Source organism: Phascolarctos cinereus, unplaced genomic scaffold (assembly GCF_003287225.1).
Source record: "Phascolarctos cinereus isolate Bilbo 61053 unplaced genomic scaffold, phaCin_HiC Scaffold_2;HRSCAF=192, whole genome shotgun sequence".
Lineage (NCBI taxonomy): Eukaryota > Metazoa > Chordata > Mammalia > Diprotodontia > Phascolarctidae > Phascolarctos > Phascolarctos cinereus.
Genome location: NW_027555625.1, coordinates 45,634,163 through 45,657,406, shown reverse-complemented (window position 1 = coordinate 45,657,406; position 23,244 = coordinate 45,634,163). Strand labels below are relative to the sequence as shown.

At 40.3% G+C, this 23,244-nt stretch overlaps 2 protein-coding genes across 4 annotated transcripts in view; one reads left to right on the top strand and one right to left on the bottom strand.

The window, feature by feature from the left end:
* The window catches only part of PKD1L3 (polycystin 1 like 3, transient receptor potential channel interacting), a 65,186-nt gene extending 52,956 nt beyond the window's left edge, over positions 1 to 12,230 (top strand). The window contains 11 exon segments of the mRNA XM_078149124.1: positions 1,720 to 1,754; positions 1,756 to 1,954; positions 1,957 to 2,041; positions 3,106 to 3,239; positions 6,068 to 6,129; positions 6,131 to 6,193; positions 6,667 to 6,827; positions 8,635 to 8,845; positions 9,810 to 9,911; positions 11,613 to 11,744; positions 12,087 to 12,230. Of these exon segments, the coding sequence (XP_078005250.1) occupies positions 1,720 to 1,754; positions 1,756 to 1,954; positions 1,957 to 2,041; positions 3,106 to 3,239; positions 6,068 to 6,129; positions 6,131 to 6,193; positions 6,667 to 6,827; positions 8,635 to 8,845; positions 9,810 to 9,911; positions 11,613 to 11,744; positions 12,087 to 12,230 (1,328 nt within the window).
* IST1 (IST1 factor associated with ESCRT-III) overlaps positions 5,506 to 23,244 on the bottom strand; it is a 31,465-nt gene continuing 13,726 nt past the window's right edge. For all 3 annotated transcript variants that reach the window (XM_020963736.2, XM_020963733.2, XM_020963734.2), the window contains exons 3-10: positions 22,269 to 22,449; positions 21,959 to 22,046; positions 21,568 to 21,651; positions 20,651 to 20,761; positions 19,765 to 19,977; positions 19,028 to 19,120; positions 17,948 to 17,996; positions 5,506 to 14,386 (exon numbers count right to left, since the gene is read on the bottom strand). In XM_020963736.2, coding sequence (XP_020819395.1) covers positions 14,187 to 14,386; positions 17,948 to 17,996; positions 19,028 to 19,120; positions 19,765 to 19,977; positions 20,651 to 20,761; positions 21,568 to 21,651; positions 21,959 to 22,046; positions 22,269 to 22,449 — 1,019 coding nt within the window. In that variant the 3' untranslated portion in view covers positions 5,506 to 14,186. The remainder of the gene's footprint in view (positions 14,387 to 17,947; positions 17,997 to 19,027; positions 19,121 to 19,764; positions 19,978 to 20,650; positions 20,762 to 21,567; positions 21,652 to 21,958; positions 22,047 to 22,268; positions 22,450 to 23,244) is intronic.

Here is a 23,244-nt window from a genome sequence, read left to right as displayed (position 1 = left end):
TCCAGCAGTTCTTGGCAAAGGAGGAGTTCTACTACAAGTAATTTATGTACTAGTTTATGGAATAGCACCCGCAGCAATATTATAATTGAAGTTGTTAAGGGTCAGCTGTTTCAGGTCAGGCTTCCCAGAGTGACTGCATCTTGCTGGAGTCATTAGAGTTTCAAGATTTTGTCCCAGGTTTCCTTGAGTTTAACCAAACCCTTTATAGCTACAATTTAAGCCCATTTCTTCTGCCATGAATATCTATTAAGGTGGTAGACTGATCTACACCTTACCGATTGAAACCTCTGATATACTGTAATTCAACAAATGGGGGCAGCTAGGTGGCACAATGAATAGAGCACTGGGCCTGGAGTCAGCAAGACTCATCTCACTAAGTTCAAATCTGGCTTTAGACACTAGCTGTGTGACCCTAAGCAAATCACTTCACCCTGCTTGCCTCAGTTTCCTCATCTGTAAAATGAGCTGGAGAAGGAAACAGCAAACCACTCCAGTATCTTTGCCAAGAAAACCCCAAATTGGGGCAGCTGGTGGCGCAGTGGATAGAGCACCGACCCTGGAGTGAGGAGGACCTGAGTTCAAATCTGGTCTCAAATCAGACACTTAAAACATACTAGCCGAGTGACTGTGGGCAAGTCACTAAACCCCAATTGCCTCACCAAAAAAAGGAATATTTCCTCTTGGGGGCAGCTAGGTGGCGCAGTGGATTGAGCACCGGCCCTGGAATCAGGAGGACCTGAGTTCAAATCCGGCCTCAGTCACATAATACTTACCAGCTGTGTGACACTGGGCAAGTTGCTTAACCCCAACTGCCTCACCCCCCCCCAAAAAAAGCAAAAAAACCAAAACAAAAACCCCAAATGGGGTCACAAAGAATCAGACACAACTGAAAATGACTGAACAATTCAACAAATATTTATTAAGCTATGCGCAAAGCATTATTACTTGAAGACTGACAAGTTGTCCTTTAACCATCTCTTTTGTAATCTAAACATTCTAAACTAAGTAACCATCAACAAAAAATTCAAATACAGAAACAAAATTTTTAAAATGATCATCTATAAATGCTAACACTTACTTTTTTTGCTAAATGTGTAATTTTTAAACAAACAATAAAAACATCCTCTTTGTATATACAGGGTTGTCACTGTTAATTTGTTACATAACTGCAGCCACTGGTGATACACTGTTCACATTCTTCTTCAGTCTATCACTTTTTACATCTTCTCACATTTCTTTTTCTTCATATTTGCCATTATGGTGCAATATTTGGTCACATTCACACTTTCAGACATTTTTCAATCATTGGACACATGAATTGTTATTAGTTTTGTGCTATTACAAATAAAGTCATAATTTTGTATAGATTAATTTCTTTATAAAATTTTAATGAAATCTTTAGGCCTTTATGGAGCAAGTCCCATTACTTTAGGTTTTCCAGTAAATTGTCTAGTGCAAGGGTGAGGAACCTGCAGCCTCGAGGCCACACATGTCCTTCTAGGTCCTTGGGTGTGACCTCTTGACCAACTCTAAACTTCACTGAACAAATCCCCTCAATAAAAGGATTTGTTCTGCAAAATTTGGACTTAGTCAAAAGGCCACAGCCATGGACCTAGAAGGCCACATGTGGCCTCCAGGCTGAAAGGTTCCCCACTCCTGGCCTAGTACAATCTTCTCTCACTTAGCTAGATGCTTTAATAATTTTTTTCTCCCTCCTAGGCTTTATTGCTGAAGGAAATTCCTTCCTTATAATAAGGCAGTGTCCGAATTCACCAGATCCGTATTCCTGATACTGTATCCTTTCCAAAAAGAATTTCTCCTAGTGAACAAGTAAAGCCCTATTATCAGAATCAGCAGGAGGATCAGAAGAATTATGGAGTTAACTGGGCTCCCCTTGATCTGAAGAGCACAAATCAAGACAGCATTTGGTGTTATCAGAGCGAGGAAGCCTTGGGTGATACCCTATCCAAGGACAGTGTGCAGTGTACTCAGGAGGAGACTACATTGTTGACCTTGGGAACAGCTCTGAAGATGCTAACAGGTGAGCAAACCTAAACTCTGAGCAAAAGGCTCTGAGATATGGCTTTCTATCCACTCTTGAGGTTAGCCATTTGAGAGCCATCAAAATATACTATAAATTCAGTTTGACAGATACCACATCTATTTACTGTGCTACTAGCATTTCAGGGGCCATTTTTCTTTTTAAAGGAAATTTGCTGTTTAGATACAAAGTTCCAGGTTTTGTCTCAATCTACAGATACGTTCTGGTTTGGGCAAAAATCCATTCCATCACTGTTCCAGTAAGAGACTTTCTTTTTCACTCACAGGCACAACAGTGCTCAAGCATAACTCAAATTTGGCCAGACTCTGTTAAATGTCATTTAAGCAAGATTTTCTTCATGAGCACTGTTTACCCCAAAACTACATGCTAAAATTATCTCACACCCAAGAAAATAGTTTGGTGTGCATCTACTGAAGGCTTCAATCGTCATGTGAAAAAATACTAGCTTTGACATCAGAGGAACTGGGTTCAAGTTCTGACTCTGACCTTAGACAAGTCACTTAAACTCTAATCTGTTTCTTTCCCTACAAGAGTTGCACTAGATGACCCTCTATGAAACTACTAGTGTCATGACTTAACATTTAAATATTTAATTTTCTTTAAACTTACAAGAATAGCTAATTACCCAAATAATGATCCTGAACCTGACCCATAAAGATTAAACAGATCAGTGCTTCAACTGAAAACTAAGACGCCCATATCAGCAACCAACCAGCGCAGTACATAAAAATTTCTTCGAAATAAGTTATTGAAATGTTCAGTTGTATTATGTTGCAGGCCACCCAGGTGTTTAATGCTGGGAATTTTTCTTTTGTGAGTTTACCAACTTCACATTCCAATGTGCTGTTTTTATGCCAACACCAACAGAAATATTAGCATTTGTAATCAAACACAAATTTCACAAAATACTGTTCACTCAAAAGGGAGAAGACACCAAAAAACTCTAGTCTCATGTTTTGTGGTTAAAAAAACAGATATTGGGATTTTTCTCCTTGGAGTTGGGTAATTTGCCCCTTTTCCCCCTCTGCCTCGCCCTCCCCTAGAACTCTTCAGCACCTGAAGCAGAGCCACTGGCTAGATAGCCGCACCAGAAGCCTCTTTGTGGCATTTGGTGTCTATAACGCTAATGTGAACCTCTTCTGCGTGGTGACCCTGATCCTGGAGTCCACTGGTGTGGGTAAGAGCACCTCTACTCTCCCAGCCTTTCCACAGCCCCTGATGGGCAAAGGGGAGACCCGTTTTACCTTTTTTTTTTTCATTCTAAATAAAGAGTATTTCTCTTGTTGAAAACATTTTAATTTCAAAACCCTATTTGGGGGGGCCGCTAGGAGGCGCAGTGGATAGAGCACCGGCCCTGGAATCAGGAGGACCTGAGTTCAAATCCTGCATCAGACACATAACACTTACTAGCTGTGTGACCCTGGGCAAGTCACTTAACCCCACAGCCTAGCATAACAAACCAACCAACCCCATTTGGGTACAGGGCTTCAAGCTTGTATAAATCCCCGAGGCTTCTTGGTAGCAGGCCAACTAAAGCATCATCCCTTTCTTCCTTCTCAAGGGCCCACTTGCTCCCTTCTAGCTTCTGATCAAGGTTTCTTTCTTTTTTGGTGGAATAAGAATGGTCTCAAAGCTTCTTGTCAGCCCTCCTATCCTGAAGCAAACACACAATTCTTTTAACATTTTCTAAAGGTTTGTTACAGTGTGTTTGACTCTGGGACTGCATTGGGGGTTTTCTTGGCAAAGATAGTGGAGTGGTTTGCCATTTCCTTCTCCAGCTCATTTTACAAATGAGGAAACTGAGGCATGCAGGGTGAAGTGACTTGCCCAGGGTAACACAGTACGTGTCTGAGGCCACATATGAACTCAGCAAGATGAGTTTTCCTGATTCTAGATTCAGCACTTTATGCACTATGGCACCCCTAGCAGTCCCAAAGGCTTTATTACCAGTAAAGGAAAAACACATGGGAGGATGGGAGAGATGTTAAAAATAACAGAGAGAGTAAACTTATAAAGTCACAAAAAGTTGTCAAAATCTCACTGTAATGGTTATTTCATGTGTTGTAAGCCTGAACCTGGGGTCAGAGAAACTTAGATTTAAATCCCAAATCAGGTATTTACTAAATTGCGACCATCACCTCTTAGGACCTCAGTTTATTCCTGTTCCTCCCAGTGCCTTCCCCCAAAACTATGTCTTCTGTCTTTCCACCCACTCATCTCTCTATAGCTAGCATCTCCCTCAGCTCAAAAATTCCTTAAAGGCAAAGACCATTTTGCTTTTCTCTCCATGTCCCCAACACTTAATATGGTGCTTGGAACATAGTTAAGTGCTTAATAAATGCTTGTTAATTAGCTCAAAATGGGAATACTACTTCTACTATCCATTTCACAGGGTAGTTTTAAGGAATACATTTGGTCAGCCTTCAAGAACTATATATATTATCATTGGAAGTAAACAGAAATTGGCTTGATCTGTCTCAGCTCTGCCACTACATCTCCTGTGTTCTAAACCTTCTATCCACTCTTTGTACTGGGACCTTTAGGCAACCAAAATCTTCACTGAGACAGATGCTCCATCCTAGGCTGTACCCCATGGTCCCTATTAAGAGACTGTATGGGTAAGGAAACGGTGAACACTGGGGCTTACAGGAGGTCTTACAGATACACAAAGGGCTCGAGTGAGTCATCCACATCTCACAGGCAATTCCAAACTATAGCCACTGTCTTCTAACTTCCAAGTAGAAAAATCTGCTTAGATCATTTCTGACAGAGTCCTGTTCCCAGAAGCTGTATGTTACATTTGTAACACATATCAGTGTTAGGAGGTTCCACTTTTCACTTTCATTAGAAACAGGTAAGAGACAGATTTCATTTGCTATTTAAGAAATACGGCACCCAGCCTTCTTAGGTTGGTTGGTAGTCTTAATAATGGCACCAAATCAACCAACAAGAATTTATTGGCTACTCTGAGGCAGGCACTTAGGAATAAAATCAAGACTTTGTATGATACCCCTCCTTGATAATGTACTATAAATTCAAGTTGACTCAAAAAACTCAAGCTCAAAACATCAGAATTTATCTGCATCCTCCTTGAACTGCTACTGCTCTTAGAATGTATCGTCTCTCAAGATAACAAGGTCCACATGCTTATTATTCACCATGGAAAGTAGGATTTCCTTTGGTTGATCCTAACATGTACTTGTGTTTGAAGAGGCACCCCCTGTGCCAGCATTATGGGATCTGTTGAACAAGTATATGTTCACAAGCCCTTTCATGACTTTATAGATCTGTCTCATCCCCATTTTTGTAGACTGAAGAGTTCTAATATTTTTATCCTGATCTCATATGGAAATAAGGCTTCAGATGTTTTTCATAGGGATAGTGACATGAATTTTTATACATTACTCTTCTTACAGCACAAAATAAAAGTGGACAACTATACACTCATTTTACACACTTTTATTAAAGACTTGTTTTCTTAGGGAGCAAAAAATATATTTCAATTCTTTAAAAGACTTCAAACATATACAAGTTTCACTTTTTACACATCAGTCTTTACACGCTTCTATTTACCACACTATCCTTTCTATTTTCTCTTACACTTCACACTTCAGCACTGCAACATGAGTCAGAGAGATTTTTTCCTGCCTTTTCTTTTTTAACTTATCCAGCTTCCATCTTTCTTTCTAGTGAGAAAGGGTTCTTTGACTCATTTTCCTTAATAGCTGTGATTTCCCTTCTGTAGTGATCAGAGAAAACAACCCACTGCACAAATACTAGGAACACTTTTTACTTTTTCCCCTTTATGTTTACACATTCTTCCCTTCTTTTTAAAGTCATTGGGACCAAGTATATTTGTTTGATGAAAGTATGTACTGAGCAAGGTGAGTTCATCAAACTGGGACTGAAGGGGGCAGCAAGGGCTGGCTAGGGGACGGTCTGAATAGTTGGGAGTCCAGGGGGAAAGCTGGACTCTTCTCCCAAAACCTATTGTATTCTTTCTAGGGGCTTTCTTCAGTTCTATCAACGTGAACACTTTACAGATCATTCAGATGCCCAGAAGTTTCCATCTGGTTCATTGCCTCAAAAGTTATCTACTTTGTGCTACTCTTTTATCACATCTTCACACAGGTAAAGTTGGGATCGATCTGCTCTAGAGTACAAGGTCAGCCATTTAACACTATTGACATGAAGTAAGCGCTCCTTACTTGTGCTGCTAGATACAAGACTTGGGATTCCTCTCTGCAATGAAAGTACTTTGCCAAGACTCTGCTGAGGGCTAATTCAATTTTCTGGCTGGTATGCTATTAATACAAAGTGGTGTTTTCCCTGTGAGGGGAAATGAGACAATAGAGAATGTGTCACAATCAGGCATACTTTAAAAAAAAATTTTCCAAATAATTATTTTAAAATCTAACCAAGTTTTAGATTCTCCAAAAAGAGGCTGTTCAAATTCAAGTTTCTTATTCACTTGGAATCGGCTTTGAATGGCTGCAGAACAGAGCAAGAATAAAATCATATTACATTTCAATCTTTACTGGAGCAAAATCTTCTAAGACTAAACCTTCCTCATAAGCAGTAGTAACCACTGTACTTATGTTTAGGGGAACCGGCTGAAACAGCAAGGATGGAAATACTTCACCAAGAAAAGCAATGCCCTGGACACCAGCATAATCCTCATAAGCTTTATAATGCTGGCACTCCAGCTGAAGTGTTTTTTCTTGTATAAAAGAGATATGGCGCAATACCATCATAATAAAAGCAGGTGAGCAAGCAGTCCTGGTATAGGACAGCCCCCAAAATACAGAGTGCCCAGGCTTCTGCCCCAGCTTATGGCAAAGATGAGTAGCCTTTGCAAGAGATAAAGACCTTCAGTAGGAAAGCAAACTCAGCCAAAACATCTTCCTTCTTCTCTAGCCTTCCATATATTTCTGTGCCTATCACAGCTAAAAACTAAATTTGGGCCAATATCCACAACAGATAACAATTAGAAAATCACAATATTGCTTACATTTCTTACCATGCATTCATCTGAATTATTCTTTCTCACGATGCTTATCGTGTTTCACTAAGATTTATTAAGCACAATGTGCTAGGCCCTTGGCATACAAAGACAAAAATGAAAACAGCCCCTGCCCTCAGGGAGCTTACTTTATTCACTACTTTCATACAGTCAAGTTTGTACTCAAAGAATAAGGTTTAACAATGGAACTATATCCTACACAACAGAATCACAAAACCTAATTAAATGAATTAATGGTTTTCTTGTTCTCAGCATTAGCCAGTTAAAAGCATTTTGACCTGATGACTTAAATGTTTGTGCACATACACCTGCAGTGTGGGAAACATCCTGCCTAAACAAAACACCAACGTGATGGGAAGTGTCTTGCCTTGAGCTCGGCTGGGGTTCAGGGAACTTTGTATGGCCCCTTTCCTCCTGCAGTAAGCACTCCATTCCCCAAAGGGCCACTGAGGCAGCTGCCTTGGCCGCCTCTTTGCACAGAATCTTATGACGAGACGTCTCCTATTACGGTATGGACATGTAAATGAGTTGTTTTTTAAATAAACGGCTGTGAAGAAACATCCAAACACTTAAGGAGTAACATCTATATTAAGATCTGACAGGGGTGTTCTTGGGTCCAGTATATGGCAGAAGGGCAGAACCTTACATAACAGAAAACACTGGCTATATTCTCATCGACCTTGTTAATTACTGCTAAACAGCACACACACATCACACACTTCTGTATATGTGAAGCCTTTTCTGTTAGCCCAGATGTTACAATACACAATAATCTGGCAAAATTACTACCTCTTGCTAACCTTCTTTGGAGACCAGACCTCACACTAGGCAAGTCAAGTAGGTATTTAGGTATCACTATATGATCACAGATTTGGAACTGCGAGGACACTCAAAGGACATCAAGTCCAACTTCTAAATTTTACCTTTTAGGAAACTGGGGCCAACAGGTTCCCTGACCCACAGATTCCACAAAAACAAATATACAGAAGGTTAAGGAAGGGGAAAAGTGGGTGAGGGAAGAAAAGTGGAATAAGACTTCTCTACACAAAAATATCTTACACCTAAGAAAACTTTTTTAGCAGGCACCTCATTCCCCACAGAAATCTGTCTTCTGTGTCTCTACTGCTGTCACTGCTGAACCTCCCAATCCCAGGTTTGGTTGTCATTGGCCAGGGATTGCGTTAGGACCAGGGCACTAGACAGAGTTCAGGCTCTCATGATGACATCCCATGGGGAAAGGTCTCTCCCACTGAGATGAGATTTTGCTCATGTTCACAAGAGATGGGGCTGGCCTGATACCTAAATTCAGAGTAGAGACTAGCCTTGGGACTGTATCCAACACGTCTTCCCCTCCACATCCAATGACGACCACCCATTCACCCCCAAGGTCAAGTTCCCACTAAATTTTATTTTATTCAGCCACCACAGGAAAACTTGGCAATATAAAGACTTGCACATCAAGTTGGCCAAACTTACACAAATTTATTGCCAAGGAAATGGAAGTGTTGATTCATAGTGGTGACGACTAACGGCCAGACTTCCTTGATAGATCTATCAGCTTCCACGAAGTTGTCCAAGTGACCTGTGCTCTCATTTACCTCCTCGGCTTCCTGGTCTTGCTGACAACCACCGGGCTCTGAAGCCTGCTACAGCTCAATCCCAGACTCCAGACTATCAGCACAACACTGAAGAGAGCTCGGGATGAAGTGGCTGGCTTCTTGCTGATCATTCTGATCCTGCTGACAAGCCACTCCATCGCTGTAAGCCACTGATATGTTTCCCTCCTGACACGCTGACAAGAGTGTAACCTTGGGCAAACAGTGCCTAAAACCCTTAAGTCAAAGATGTCAGGATGGCATGGTAGGGAAAGTACTCAACTTAGAATCACAAGACCAGGTTTCAGCCAAAGCTGTCACTAACTAGCACTATTTTCACTTTACTTTCCTCCACATTAATTTTCTCACCTGTAAAATGGAGAAAATCACACCTACGGCACTAAGATACCAAGGATCAAGGTTAATGGATATGAGAGTGCTGTGCAAGGTATTAAGTGCTATTGAGTACAAGGGATTCATGGGGTCGTACTGTGGGACCTAGAGCTGAAAAGGACCTCGGGAGCCTTCTGGTCCAGCCCCACATTTTTCAGATGAGGAAACTGAGGCCCAGAGAGGGTTAGTATTTACCCAAAGTCAACAACACTGGAGGTAGGTTTGAAAGGAGGTCCTCCAACTCCAGAGTAAGTGACCTAGGCACATTTTTGAACAGCCTTTCATAACAAGCACCCTGGAAGCCTCGAGGTGACAAAGTAGATGTCTATCAGGAGGCCTAGGGTCAGGAAAACCCAAGGTCAAATGTGGTCTCAGGTCATTACTAGTTGTTTGACCCCAGGCCAGTCACTGACCCTCAGTCAGCCTCAGTTCTTCCAAATGTAAAACAGGAATGACAGCAGCACCTACTTCACAGGGTTATTCTAAAGAGCTTACAAAGTGCTTACAACAGTGCCTGGCACATAGCAGTTGCTACATAGACATACACTATCATCATTATTAAGGCTCTCATACTTGTGTGATTCAGGCAAGTTTCCTCAACAGTAAAGTGAAGGGGCTGGAGCAGATGGCCTAAATCTAAGCTGCTATGACCATCTCCCACAGCTGGTCCTCCAAGTGCACAGAAATTGCCACTTGAGGGCCACTCCTGCTCTCACTGGCTTTTTCCCTTACACAGTTCAACATTCTTTTTGGATGGAGCATCTCTGACTACAGAACCTTTTTCAACTCAGCTGTAACTATTGTTGGTCTTCTGATGGGGATCTCTGATTACCACAAGGTGAGAACCCTTGCTATATAATCCCTAAATCCATTTGGTTTAATACATGCCTCTAACGAGGAGCTCCCAATGGAGAGACTTCCCTTAAGCCTGGGATGGGAAACTGAGATCCTCTGCTATTGCTTCTTATAGTGCTCACAATGGCCAGATCCTAAGTGGTTGGTTATTCCTTTTAGAAATCTTTACTCTTACAGGACCCATTTTTACCTGTTACTTTTCGTCCTTGTCACAATTAGTTCTCAAAGGACATTGTTCTCAAACTGAGACACAAACCTAAATCCCATGTTCATTAACCACCTAGCAAAGGTGACACTAAGGAGTTGAGTCCTTTCTCAATGTCTCTTTGAAAACGTGCAACTTTTTTTAGGAAAAACCTAAAAATTATCAAGAGGCACAAGAGTACCATTAAACACAACTCTAGGAAGAACTGCAGTATTTCTTTATTGTCATTGGCAAATCCTCACTTCAGGGAAACATGAATTATCTTCAGGAAAGGTGAAAAGCCAAACACTTGTGTTTCTTATACACTGTTAAGAAACTAAATTAAAGATTAAAGTTCAATTCAAATTAGAGAAACCCCTTTAACTCTCAGAGTATAAACATTCAAGACACTGTTAGAAGGTATAAGGATGACATACATCTTTGATCTCGGAAGATGGCATCACCTCAAAATCCAGGGAGACGTCTAGCTGCTAGAATGCAGCTGCCTCTGGGAATGTTTCAGATCTCTCAAACTCTTAAGCAATTCGATAAGAACGGGGATTTTGCCACATTCATATTGTCCTGACATCTGTTTCTGGCTCTTTCAAATTCATTTTTAAATCCTTTAGAACTTTGCAACTTGAAGGGGAAATAAGACTAACGATCATTTGTAAATCTCCTTAGCTAGAGATACACATAAAATCCTACTACAACTAACTGCGCCTTTGGCTGTCCTGGACCTTTGCTGTAACCAATGCTTTTGAAAAAACACTGGGATTTGCTCTGCAGTCTAATGGCATTTTTAATACCCTAGCAACCTTAGAAAAAGCAGTAGAGAAGTAGTATTCAATAGGCCAAAAAGCAAGGGAAAACAGCACCTCCATGGTCAAAGGAAGTGGAATTAAATAAAGAGAAGAATGCTATGCATGTGGCTCTAGTCAGCTTCTGAATCAGAGAAACGGATGATTTCAATCCTGAAAACTGAAGAATGACACAGAACCAAGTATTTTTCTGTGAGAAGGAAAACAATTCCAGAAGGAAGTAAAAGAACCATGCTAAGATAAAAGGCTATACAGTCATCCTTTGGAAACCTGTTACATTTTTATTTAAGTTATAGGTTTCTGGGTGTGTTATGGACAGTTTTATTTCTAGTGTTTATGTATTTATTAAAAGTGATCCTATTATTCTTCAAAAATGAACATGTATATGCTCTCCCAGAGAGTTTGGATACATTTTTTCTAAGGTCACCTACATAAAAAAAGGGAAGCTAAGTAATTTACAGTTTTATTATAATTCATCCATTCCTTTATGTTAAATAAAGCATATAATGGCATTACACCCTTAAATAAATCAACCATTGTACTCTAACACCTTCCAGTAATAATAATTCTTCTTTTCTAAACTTACAGATGCTTTTCACGAATGTTTTCTGGAACCAGAAGTAAAATTCCATCAGTATTTACACATATTGCTCAGGGCTTGCTTCTATTACCTTTCTAGGTTGTCAACTTAGACCCAGTCCTGGGCTCCTTTCTGATCATCACCAGTGTCATTTTGTTAGTGCTTGTGATCATTAACCTTTTCGCTTCTGCAATTATGCTGACCTTCTGCAAGGAGAGAAAGTCCGTCATGGTAGGTAACTCCCCAGTTCAGTGAGTTAAGCATCAGCTGTATGAAGACTCAGCGTCACTAAAGCAAAGAACGAATGCAGCATACTTAGCACCACCATCCTCCTTTACTATTCTACGGAGAGTTCGATGAACCACTTTCCTATTTGCAGAATGACACTAAATTCTATGTTCTTCATATAGTCCCTAGCACATTGCTGGCATTCAACATTAAATAACAGTAGTAATTATCTTTCTGGTAACAAATTAAGATAACAGTTCTGCATCTGCACTGTCCCTTTTGCTCTGCCTCTAGCAACTGTTTCAAGTTTTGTCTCACTTTGACCCTCCTTTCCTCCACAACTAGGCACAGAAAGAAGCAACACTTGCAGAAATTCTGCTGCAAAAACTCTCCAACTTGTTAGGAATACGGAGGCCTCAAAAGGCAGCACTGCCAGAGCCAACAGAAGCAGGCACCAATATGGAAGCTTCGGAGAATGAACCAGCCTGACTTTCTCATTCCCTATTCTTGGCTTTCCTATCAGGGCTGATGAATATTAAACATCCCAGTGGTATTTATTTTTGCATGGCATGCACGGCCTGGGGAATGCCAGATGCATGTACCTATTCTTATTTTAAACCTAACTCTGTAAGATTCAACGAAGAATTAAAATCACCTCAGCAGTATGTTCTGTTTACACAGAGTCGGGCATTCTCCGGGGTCCTGTCATGGCTGAGGTACATACGAGCAAAGGCCCTGGACAGACCCATCTCAGAGTACTGTCAGTCCCACTGCCAATGAGGTAGAGAAGGTAAGCAGAAGCACCCAGCACTCTCTCTGCATGGCTAGTTTAGAATCCTACTTGCCCACATTTACAAAGTTGACTGTGGTGGTAAATAAGTCAGGATGAAGCCAAGTTCCGTGCAATGTGTGCAAGAGAACTGATCTTATCAAACATTTTTTTCTGCAAGACAAAGGCACTAACAAGAGGTTCAGTTTATTATGAACCGAGGAAATAACTCAAAAGTCGTTATCTGTCATTAAATACAACCCCAAACTATTTAATTTAAACATTTAAAGTAATTAAAAGCTAAAGATTTGCAGGACTGGCATTAAGACTGTCTGGTGTGCTTCCACAGGTCGCTTGTTCAGACAACCCTTTATTTACAGTCACTAAGGCTCTCCATTCCCAATGCCCCTTATTGATACCTTTGCTTTCTAGCCAAGTGGTAGCAAAACAGGGCATTGAATCTTCATCTTTATTAGGAGCTACTAATCTCCACGATACAATCAATCCAAAAATTAAAGAAAAGCTATTTGAAACTGCTGTACAGATATGTTACACAGAAAAGAAGACCAGTCACATTACTGATACAGAAGGCCTTCCCCCTAGGGAGAGTGGCACTGGCTAAAAGGACCAAGGAGAAGTTAAGAATAAGGATGTCAATCTTCATCCATCTAACCAGGGAAAGCAGAGAACAATGACACTCATGTGGGCACCAACCAAGTTTTCTTTGACTAAATTTTTTAAGGTTCCACATCATCTTAAAAGTATTCAAATAAAAACAGATTACCCTCTTATTCGCAGTCGAATGCTTGTATTAAGGCAGCCAGAACCCTTGAAGAGGCATTTTCTGCCTCACCTATAAACTGTCATTCAGGTGCCAGTGGTACACTCAAGAAGAAAAGACAAACGACTTTCAACAGAATATGCTATGGGGAAAAGAAGGAAACCGTAGCACTGATTCCTCATGAAAGAGAAACTCAGCACTCGAACTCAAGTGGTAAAGGCCACGGAGGGCTCCCTGAGAATCCAGCAGAACTAAGAGAGGCCATCAACTTTCCAGAAAACCTTTACAACTGGATCCCGGTGCAAGAGCATCCTGCAGCCAGGAGCAGCATACATGCGATGAAACTGCCCAGCTTCCAGCAACTATTGCTGTAATTCCCATGTCTTCTCTTCCATTTCTGTCTGGGGGAGTGAGAAATACTCACCTCGCCCCTAATTCTCACCCACAGAAATGCCCCTCTACAAAGGGCTTTCTGAGTTTGGGCCCTAGGCCTAGGGATGAAAAGCCTCCTCTTCCCCTCTTCCCCATGGTCCAGCAAACCTTGACTCTCCCACAGCGTTTTCCCTTGCCTTTTTTCCCCCCCTGTGGAGTTGCTTCATAATAGCCAAGGACAAAATCTGCAATCACACTAACGGGATGGAAAAAGTGTATTTGAAGGAACAACCCACACCTGCAGGAGTCGTTCCTCTGGTGTTCTTGTAGGATCCCCAGTAGTTAGCCTCCTGAAGTCATGAAGAGCTGGAAAGCAGCAGAATTTGGTACAGCAGGAAGAGAGTTCAAGAGGAAGAGAGCATTCGTTAATACAGGAAACAGAATTCTATGGGAATCTTCATTACCAGAAGAGTGCTGCTCAGTCCCAACTCCCAAATCCTGGAGTGGTACAGCCAAAAAAGGTCTATGTTTTCTTTTTTAGCTCTTCAAATCTCCGGGAGAGGTCGTCAAAGTCAATATCCTCAGATGCTGAGGTGTTGGCACCAGCAGATGTGGTCGGTAGTGTATCGGGGACAGATGGCAATTCAGGCAAAACAAAGTTGTCAAAGGTATCTGTAGTTTTCAAGGTGGGTCTTGCAGGAGCTTCTGGCTTGGGGCCAGGACCTAAGTAATTACAACAAGCAAAGAGTTATAAATGTCTGATAAGCTTTCCATTTACAGAATTAAAGGATGTTCAAAATGGAAGTGATCAACTAATTCAATCCTCTCATTTCAAAAAACTGAGGAAACCAGGGCCCAGAGAAGTGACTTACTTAGGTCACACAGCTAGTCAGCAGCAGAAGTCTGGACCCAGTTTCTTGAGTCCCAACTGAGTGTTTTTTGTACTATACTATTTTGCCTCAAAAGCCCAGGGTTTAAGTCTTCCAGATTGATTAAAGATTTCATTTCTGTGTTCCCTGAAAACACACAGTCAACTTTCCTCCAAAATGCTTAGTTTTATTAAAACATAAGTAAAAAAACACCAAAAAACTCAAGGGGAAACATATCTGAATACTTCACATATCAATAATTTATTAGTGTGTCCAGTCCCTTCTCCCATCATCAAAAATGGCCACAACTCAACAGCTTGGTAACTGGTCTTCAGAAACTGTCATGACCCCAAAATCCATCACCTGGTGGCCAATCTAGTGATAAGCTTCTCTAAATTTAGCTACGATGGTTCTCGGAAAACAGGCAGACTCAGTCCAGATATATCAGTCCAGTGCAGCACCAGGCCCATTAGGGAATATACTTAAAAAAAACAACAACACAGAAAAATGTAATCCTGTGAGGAATTAAATGTGCCAGAGTAGTAATAACCTTTTTTTGTAATTATTTCTTGTAATTATGGTCTAATCCTGAGAATAGGGATGGGGGGGGTAGGGTTGTTCCTTTTATAAAGGAGGAAAGGAATGAGTTTTAAAGGAAGGTCAAAGTCTGACATGACAGTCAGACAATGGGATCTATATTCATATTACTCTTCTGCATAGGTCAAATTATAATGTGGCAAATTCCAAAGGGCTCCACTGGAATTTTGTTGTGACAAATGCTGCTCTAAGCACTATATTGACTAGGACTTAGAAATCTTTTTTGTTTCATGGAGATATTTAAATTTAACTAGACTGATTTTCAGACAAGAGACATACATACACCAGTAAGCCTGTATGGGGGAAATTTCTTTAATTTAAAATTTTAATTACAGGAATTACTAAAATCCTTGAGGGGAAAGATATTTTCTAATTGTGTTCTTTTTTTATTATTTTATTTTTTCCTCAGTTACATGTAAAGACAATTCTAATTATGTTCCAATCCTAAATTTTGCTTAAAATTTTCCTTTAGCTAATTTTAAATTTGGTATCACTTTTTTTTTTGGTTTTAGTTGTTCAGAATGTTGTTAAAGCACTTGTAACTCAGGTAGAGCAGATAATTTCTAAAGTTCCCTTATAATTCTGCCATTTGGTGATTCTCATTGCATTTGCTGCTAAATATTTGACCTGTGAGAAACGGAATGGCATACATAATAGAGAAAGAGCTGAGCCTGAACTATAGAAGACCTGGGTTCAAGTCTGCACTGGCACATAATGGCTAGATGTCCCTGGATAGGTCCAGGGACCCAAATCAATCCTAAAACTGCTACTTGCAAAGAAGGTGCTGAGTGATACAGGGAGAGAGAATTTCCTCACTGAGAGTTCCCTGTAAAAGGAAAACATAGCCCCAGTCTCTCCCCAACCCATTCTCAAAAAGGAGTTCATATTTCAACCTTCTAAGAAAAACTCTGACAATTATATCTTCATTTTAACTATACTGCCTCTTACTATGAAAATATAATCCTACTCTGAAATTTTTTAACCAATATATCTACTGGGGATGTGGGTGGTTCTTCTGCCAATTTTCTTCCTGCAAAATAGTTTCTAGCTCAGATATTTCTTATATTTTGAGGTCATTTTTCAAATGCAAGTCTTTGAAAGAAAAAAAAATTTCATCATGAACAAAGATTGAAAAATTCTAAAGTCCTCATAGCTCCACTGTCAATCAATCACCATTTACTGAGTGTGTTCCCAGCCCTATGCTAGGGGTTAACAGTAGCATGATCAAATGTGGCCCTGCTTTCAAGGAGCTTACAATCCTACTGTGAATTAATATATATGAACTAGTGAACACAAGAAAATTAATAACAGTTCATATTTGCGTAGAGCTTAAAGAGAAGGACACATAGTACTCTCCTCACAAAACGCCTGCGAAGTCAATACTGCAAGTATGACCATCCCCATTTTATATATGAGGAAATCGAAGCTCTAACGGGTAAAGGGACATGCCCAGGTTATCACAGCTACTAAGTGTCTAAGGCAGGATTTGAACCTTGGCTTCCTGATTCCAATGATTGTGTTGTATAGATGAAGTTCTCTAAGAATGTAGTGGCAAGAGAGTTCAATAAAAGCCAAAGAAGATGGATTTGTTAACAAGGAAGAGGACTAGGGGAACAAAGAGAGGAAAGGCAGAAATGACGCATGATGTTTGTGGGACCAGGCAGAATGAGGAATAGGAGAAAATAAAGATAAAGTTAGAAAAAAGATGAGGCTAGATTAAGAAAATTCTTGGAAGCAAGGCTGACATTAAGAATGATAATAAGTAGGTGACAGTGAGACACTGGAGTCCAGAGAGATTCAACAGAAAATTGCTGAAGAAACCCAGAGAGGTGGAAATGAAGACCTTGAATGTGGTGAAGAAAACGGGAATAAAAAGCAAAGCTTTGACGGTACCTGATTAGATCTACTAGTAGAAGGATAATCTAACCCTAAAATGCAGTTTAAAATTTTCCTTTGGCTAATTTTAAGGGTTTAATCCAAGATAACACTGAGATATCAAGCTCAGGTGACTAGGAGAATAATTGTATCAGTATGTCAATTAAAAATAACACTCAAAGGTAGCTGAACTCAGATGATTATTGTAGTGGCTAATCCTGATTCCAAAGAAAAGACAAAACCTAATTTCTTCCTTTCAGTAGAGAGTGAAGGACTACAGGTACAGAACTTGCACACAGCTTCAGATGAGGTTGTCTTACTTGCTGGTACCCCTTGATTCTTATTTTCTTACATGAAAAGGTTCGATGCAGGGGGAGTTTATAATGGGAAGTTAAAAAGCATCAATGCACAATGAATAAAAATCTGAGACTAAAGTTACATTGATAAGCATTTATGTGATATACAGGATGAAGAGGAAAATTTCAAAATGTACATTTGTGCTAATCTATAATGTGTCATTCTCAAAAATGCATAGAAGCTGTCTGATTAATTAACATGGCATGCTGTAATATTTTAACACTTAAGATAAAAATAAATATATGTGTTATATGTATTTTTAATAGTGAAACCACCCAGAAAGATAAAGAAAAAGGAATAACTGACTCTGATGGGAGGAGGGATGGGGGGGGCCACGGGGATAGAAGTTCTGTTCTGAACATGTTGAATTTGTGATAAATGCAAAAGACACAGATGGAAAGCCATGAGAATAGATAATTCTGACAGCACAGAAAGAAGAGCAGAAGGCTGACCATTAAGCTGTGACAAACACTTGCAATAATTTCTGATATAAAAACACAAGACTTCAATAAACATTTTAGAAGAAAGAAAAACACTCAAGGTTAGAGGATAGAATTAGTGAGAAGAGCTACTATACTGTACTTACCAACAACCTGTGCAGAGCGAACATTCTTATCAGCATTAATATCATCAATCTGAAACACAGAAAGTGTTATTACTATGGAGGAAAAAATTACTTAAGAGAATGCAGTGGCTTACACCAAGAGTTAAACTGCTCACCACAGACAAAAGATTCTCAAGCCCTCAAAGAAATTGAGCTACCAACCCCCAGAATCCTTTTGTTGTCCTTCCTCCTGTTACACTCAGTCAACTAACAGCAAAGCAAAAAACCAGAAAATGCTCAGCTAAGCATCCTTTCCAGGGCTCCATTACTCCATGCCAGGGTGAAGGTACTCTGTTACTGAAGACAGATGAAGCTCTTCACCCCACTGTCCCCAGACAATCACAGGCAATGGTCTAGCACATGCACCGGCCAAAGCCCAAGAAAATGCTGCTGAAAACAAGGATGGAAGATGCAGCCAGTGATGCACCAATCATAGAGAAAAAATATCAAGAAAAGAACCCATGCAGGCCTAGGAGCAGGTAGCTTTTCTCAAGTAATTCATATGGTATGTCCCTTGCAGGATTCCTCAACACATGAATCTAGTAGTTGTTTTTTTTCTACCGTAACACAATTTGGTAGAAACATGCTTCAAATTGCTGTCAAAGGCCATGGGGCTAACAGAAAGCCCGGGAGACAGACTGTGCCAACAGTGCTACAACTGCCTCATGTTCTAAGAGATGTCCCTTTATATGGTTTTTGAGAAGATAAATAAGTGGCACTTAGTGTTTCAACGCTGAAATTATATCATCAAGTATACATGCTTCATGAACTTTTTTGTCTACTTGATCCAAAGAAATGGTTGATTATAACTACATCTTGTTTATTAGTCTTTCTTAGGAGTTTACAGTGCTGTTATCCTACTGTTCCTAGATTAACCAAAGAAACAAAGCACCACCAGCACCACTTCCCTTGAGGTATGAAGCATGATGAAAGTGCCAAAGCAAAATCCATGCTAGTACTAGGGGCTGTATGAAACTGTGCCTTCCCTGTGACAATTACTCTGCCCTCTTCATGGGATTCTCTCTGCAGCTGCTGCTTATAAAAGGAGGCTCAGGCACTTACAGATTCATATGTTGGGGGAGTTGCTGGTATCTGAGGTGGATGGATATTGGAAAAGGGCTGATAAGTCCCAACTGGCAATCCATTGAAGTCCGACTGTAAGAGGAGAAAAGCAACATCATAGGTACAGTACTGTCCTCAGTGTCTAACTAGGAAAGATTTCATGTTTGGGTCAAAAAAATAACAAATCAAGAGCCCTATTAGAAAAAAATACCTAACACAGCCCTAAAGACACAAGCTTAAGGACTCTAATTCAAATTACTGAATCAAAAAATTCAAGTAAATTGCTGCATCTTCCTTCAGAGAATATTCATCAGGTTGTCCTGGTAAGGCTACCCTTTGCCAATGGTAAAAGCCATTCTCCTCTACAGCAGCCCTTCTCTGCAGAAATGTTCTCAAGGACTTGTTGCCCACCACATGGGAAATAGCTCCAAAGCTGCTCCACAACGACACCCAATGATGATTAAGAGACATACAAGAAAGATTTTTTTTCAGTATCCCCTGTGTTTTGCTGCTTTGTGATGTACAACTGAGCCAAGACACAGCCCCTTAATCAAAATGGTAAACCTTATTTTCCTAAGTTTATACTAGACTGAATACTAGACATTTTTGCTTTTTCAGTCTTCAGTTGCTGACTGTCAAAAGTTGACAACATCCCATTCTATTCTCAAGACTTTATACCAAAAGGTCACACGTGTGTGTGTGTGTGTGTGTGTGTGTGTGTGTGTGTAGAAACTTACAGGTCCCTTTGGAGGTGGATATGAGAAAGGAGAACCTGGCGATGGCATGGGCATGGGCATAGGCATGGGCACAGGCATGGGCACCGTTCCATCAGGACCAACAGGTGCTGTGAATCCACCACCACCTCCTCCTCTTCCATGCCCACCTTTTTTCACATCGTCTGTGAATCCAACATCAATAAGATCTGTGTCAACTCCAGGAGGAGCTTCTGCCTGAGGAAAGAGTGGAACCAATATAATTATACCATAGTCCCAGAGGCTTGGGGGTTATCTTACAATCCACGAGGGAATTACGAATTTCTCAACGTATATCCACATTTAAAAGTCAGAAAAGAACGGCTATGTTAATGATACTAATACTATCTAAGATTTGTATTACTTTGTAATTTTCAAGTGGTTTTTCTGTCCATTTACTTCATTTGAGCTGTACAATTCTGTGACAGGCAAGGACAGTAACTGTCATACACAGAAGCAGCTTGTTGGCTTAGTGGATAGAGTTCTGGACTTGGAGTCAGGAAGGCCCAAGGTGACATCTAGCCTCAGACAATGACTAGCTGGGTGACCTTAAGCAAGTCACTTAGTCTCTGCCTCAGTTTCCTCATCTCTAAAATGGGGATAATAACAGCAACGTCCTTCCAGGATTGTTGCGAGGACTGAATGACATAACATTTGTAAAGTGCTTTGCCAACCTTAATATGCTACATAAACACTTCTGCTACTATTTCTACAGACCACTAGCAAAGCAAAGGCAGAGGTTTAATCCCTACGTGCATTATCAGTTTCTCTAAACAGAAGTCATCACATGGAATACAGTCATTTGGAGAAGATGGTCCTACTGAGAGACCCGCACTCTCCTCAATGCCTCTAATGGACCTACTGTACTCACCATGACAACGGAGTCAGGTTCGTAAGGAACATTGTAATTTTTGGCTATTTCAATCAAGTATCTCTCGACCAGAATTTTGGGTGGAGCCTCCACACTCAATTTGTGCATTAGCTGGGGGGAAAAAAGCAAACAGATTGCTTAGCAAACACATACACCCATTAGCATTCCAAGACATCTATACTATGCTAGTACAAAATGAGTTTTGTGTTCATTATAAAGGTGGTAACAACCACCAAGCAATCAATGAGTTAACTGTTTTTCATCTTTTCAGTTTATAACTGAAAACTAGGCAAAGGGAAGAAAAATTATTTTCCCAAAGCCATAAATTAACTTAGTAGCAAGGCACATTTTTGTCTTTGTATTTTCAATGACTAGAACAGTACTGGAGCACAGTAGGCACTGAACAGATGTTGGTTGCTTGATCAATATGGGGAAAAGTAAAGTATATAAGTTGCTGACACATTTAGATCAGTTTCCTCCTCCCCTACTCCCTCTCCAATCCCAGTTAAGTTAGTGGAAGTGAGCTCTTTGAGGACCAGGATGATGTCATTTTGCTCTTTGTAGGTCCACTGTATACTACAGTGGTTTGTACATAGTAGGTGCTTCACGTGGTTGCTGAAAAAATGTTGAATACAGTGATAAGAAATAAAACAGGCCAACATTATAGGACTAGGATCAGATAACAAGCCACCAAAGTTACAGCCTGGATATCAGTGCCCAACAAAAGCTAGAGGACAAAATGATTGCACAGTCAACCTATAATCCCAGACTGCCCCCCTTTTCTCCTTCCCTCCTTTCCTACAATGAAATATTAATCTAGGCTTACAAAGGGACCCTACTAAAATCCTAGCAGGCTAAAAGTATCCCCTGCCCACCTTGCTTGTCTTACTTTTATTTTTTACAAGTATACTCATTACCCTGTCATTCACAGTTCCAATCTGGTTGGTCCTACATAGCTTGCCATATTCCTTGCTATACTTGGCACAAAGCTGATCCGCAACCTAGAAAGAATAAGAGAACACTGAAAAGATACAAAAACCACTCAATGAACAACTGGAGAAAAGAACAACTCATATTCTTCTCCACTCCACACTAAACATTCTACCAATCTGTGAAATAAAGTCTTAGAACAAAAATTTTTTTTCAGAAACAGTATGACAAAAAAGCACAACTTCCCTCCCACCCCCCCCACCAAAATAATAATCTACAACCACACACATGAACTAAACACAGGCAGCAAACACATAGATGGATGTCTTAATAGTTCTCTGAAGCACGACAAAAATTACCAAAATCAACTGTACTCACTATTTTCAACTCAGCTACTTCAGACTGGAGTCGAGGAGCAGCCCAGATCAATGTGGACACAGATTCGGCCAGACCAGAATCAAGTTCTCTAAGAAAATATAAAAATGAAAAAAACCTCAATATTCTAAACTTTGAAAATCCACTCTCTTCTGTTTCTTGAGGACGCCCTAGTTTGCTTCCTTTAGCTGAGATCAGTCTATCAGACTCTGGATAAAGACAATAACATCATTCCAGCTTCCCCACATAACCACGTAAGATAAAAGCTGTGTCCATTCCTGCCAAAATGCCAGGGGAGCTCAGCATGTCTTACTTCATGGACTGGATCAGGCCAAATCGGGCTAAGAGCAGGTCACAGTAGAGTTCTAGTATCTCCATGGCTTCCACAAGGTAGTCTTCTCGAATGATATGCTCCACACGGATCCGAGCCCGTTCATCTTTCCCAGCTGCTAGATAATCTGCAATCTCCTTCCTCGCTTTCTGGGCTAGTTCCGCTGTGACATAAACCATACATATTCTTTACACATTGATAATAAGCTTTTCCATGGTCAGGAAAGAGGTACTGCATCTAGCTTCTGTGCTATAAAAATTCCGAACATGAGACTTACAGAAAAGTCATTTTTCTAGGTTAACTCAACACTCCAAAAATGCTCACTTGAGGCTTTTGAGCCCAGTTTATGGTTTATTCTTTTTCCTTAAAAAAGATTACTTTTGATAACAACAACAACAGCAAGCATTTATTTTTATACCTACGTGCACACACACTCCCCTTTTAAGGTTTTTGAGCACTTTACAAATATGATCTCACTTCATTCTCACAACAGCCCTGGGAGGTAGGTGCTATTATTATTCTCCATTTTGCAGATGAGGAATGTGAGATGGACAAAAGTTTAGTGACTTGCCTAGGGTCACGTTGCTAAGTAAGTGTCTGAGGCTGGATTTAAACTGAGGTCTTTCTAACTCTCGGTTTACCCCTCTATCCAGATGCCTCTAGGAAGCTAGGGATCGGTTCAATGTATTTCTAAAATTTGCCAATTTGGGGAAGAGCTTAGGAGTCATGAAATCTATTTTTGTCTTTGTATGTCCAGAAGCTAGCATAGTACCCAGCACGTGGTAGACAGGCACTTAATAAATGCTTGTTTGGCTGATTTCTTTAAGAATATAGTATGTTTTAAGTTGTCCCTGCTGTTCATTCATACAACCTAAAATTCAAAGAGATTCAGTCATATACCTAACATTTCTTAGTCAACGTGCAAGCAAAATGCTGGGGGAACCTATCTGAAGATCAC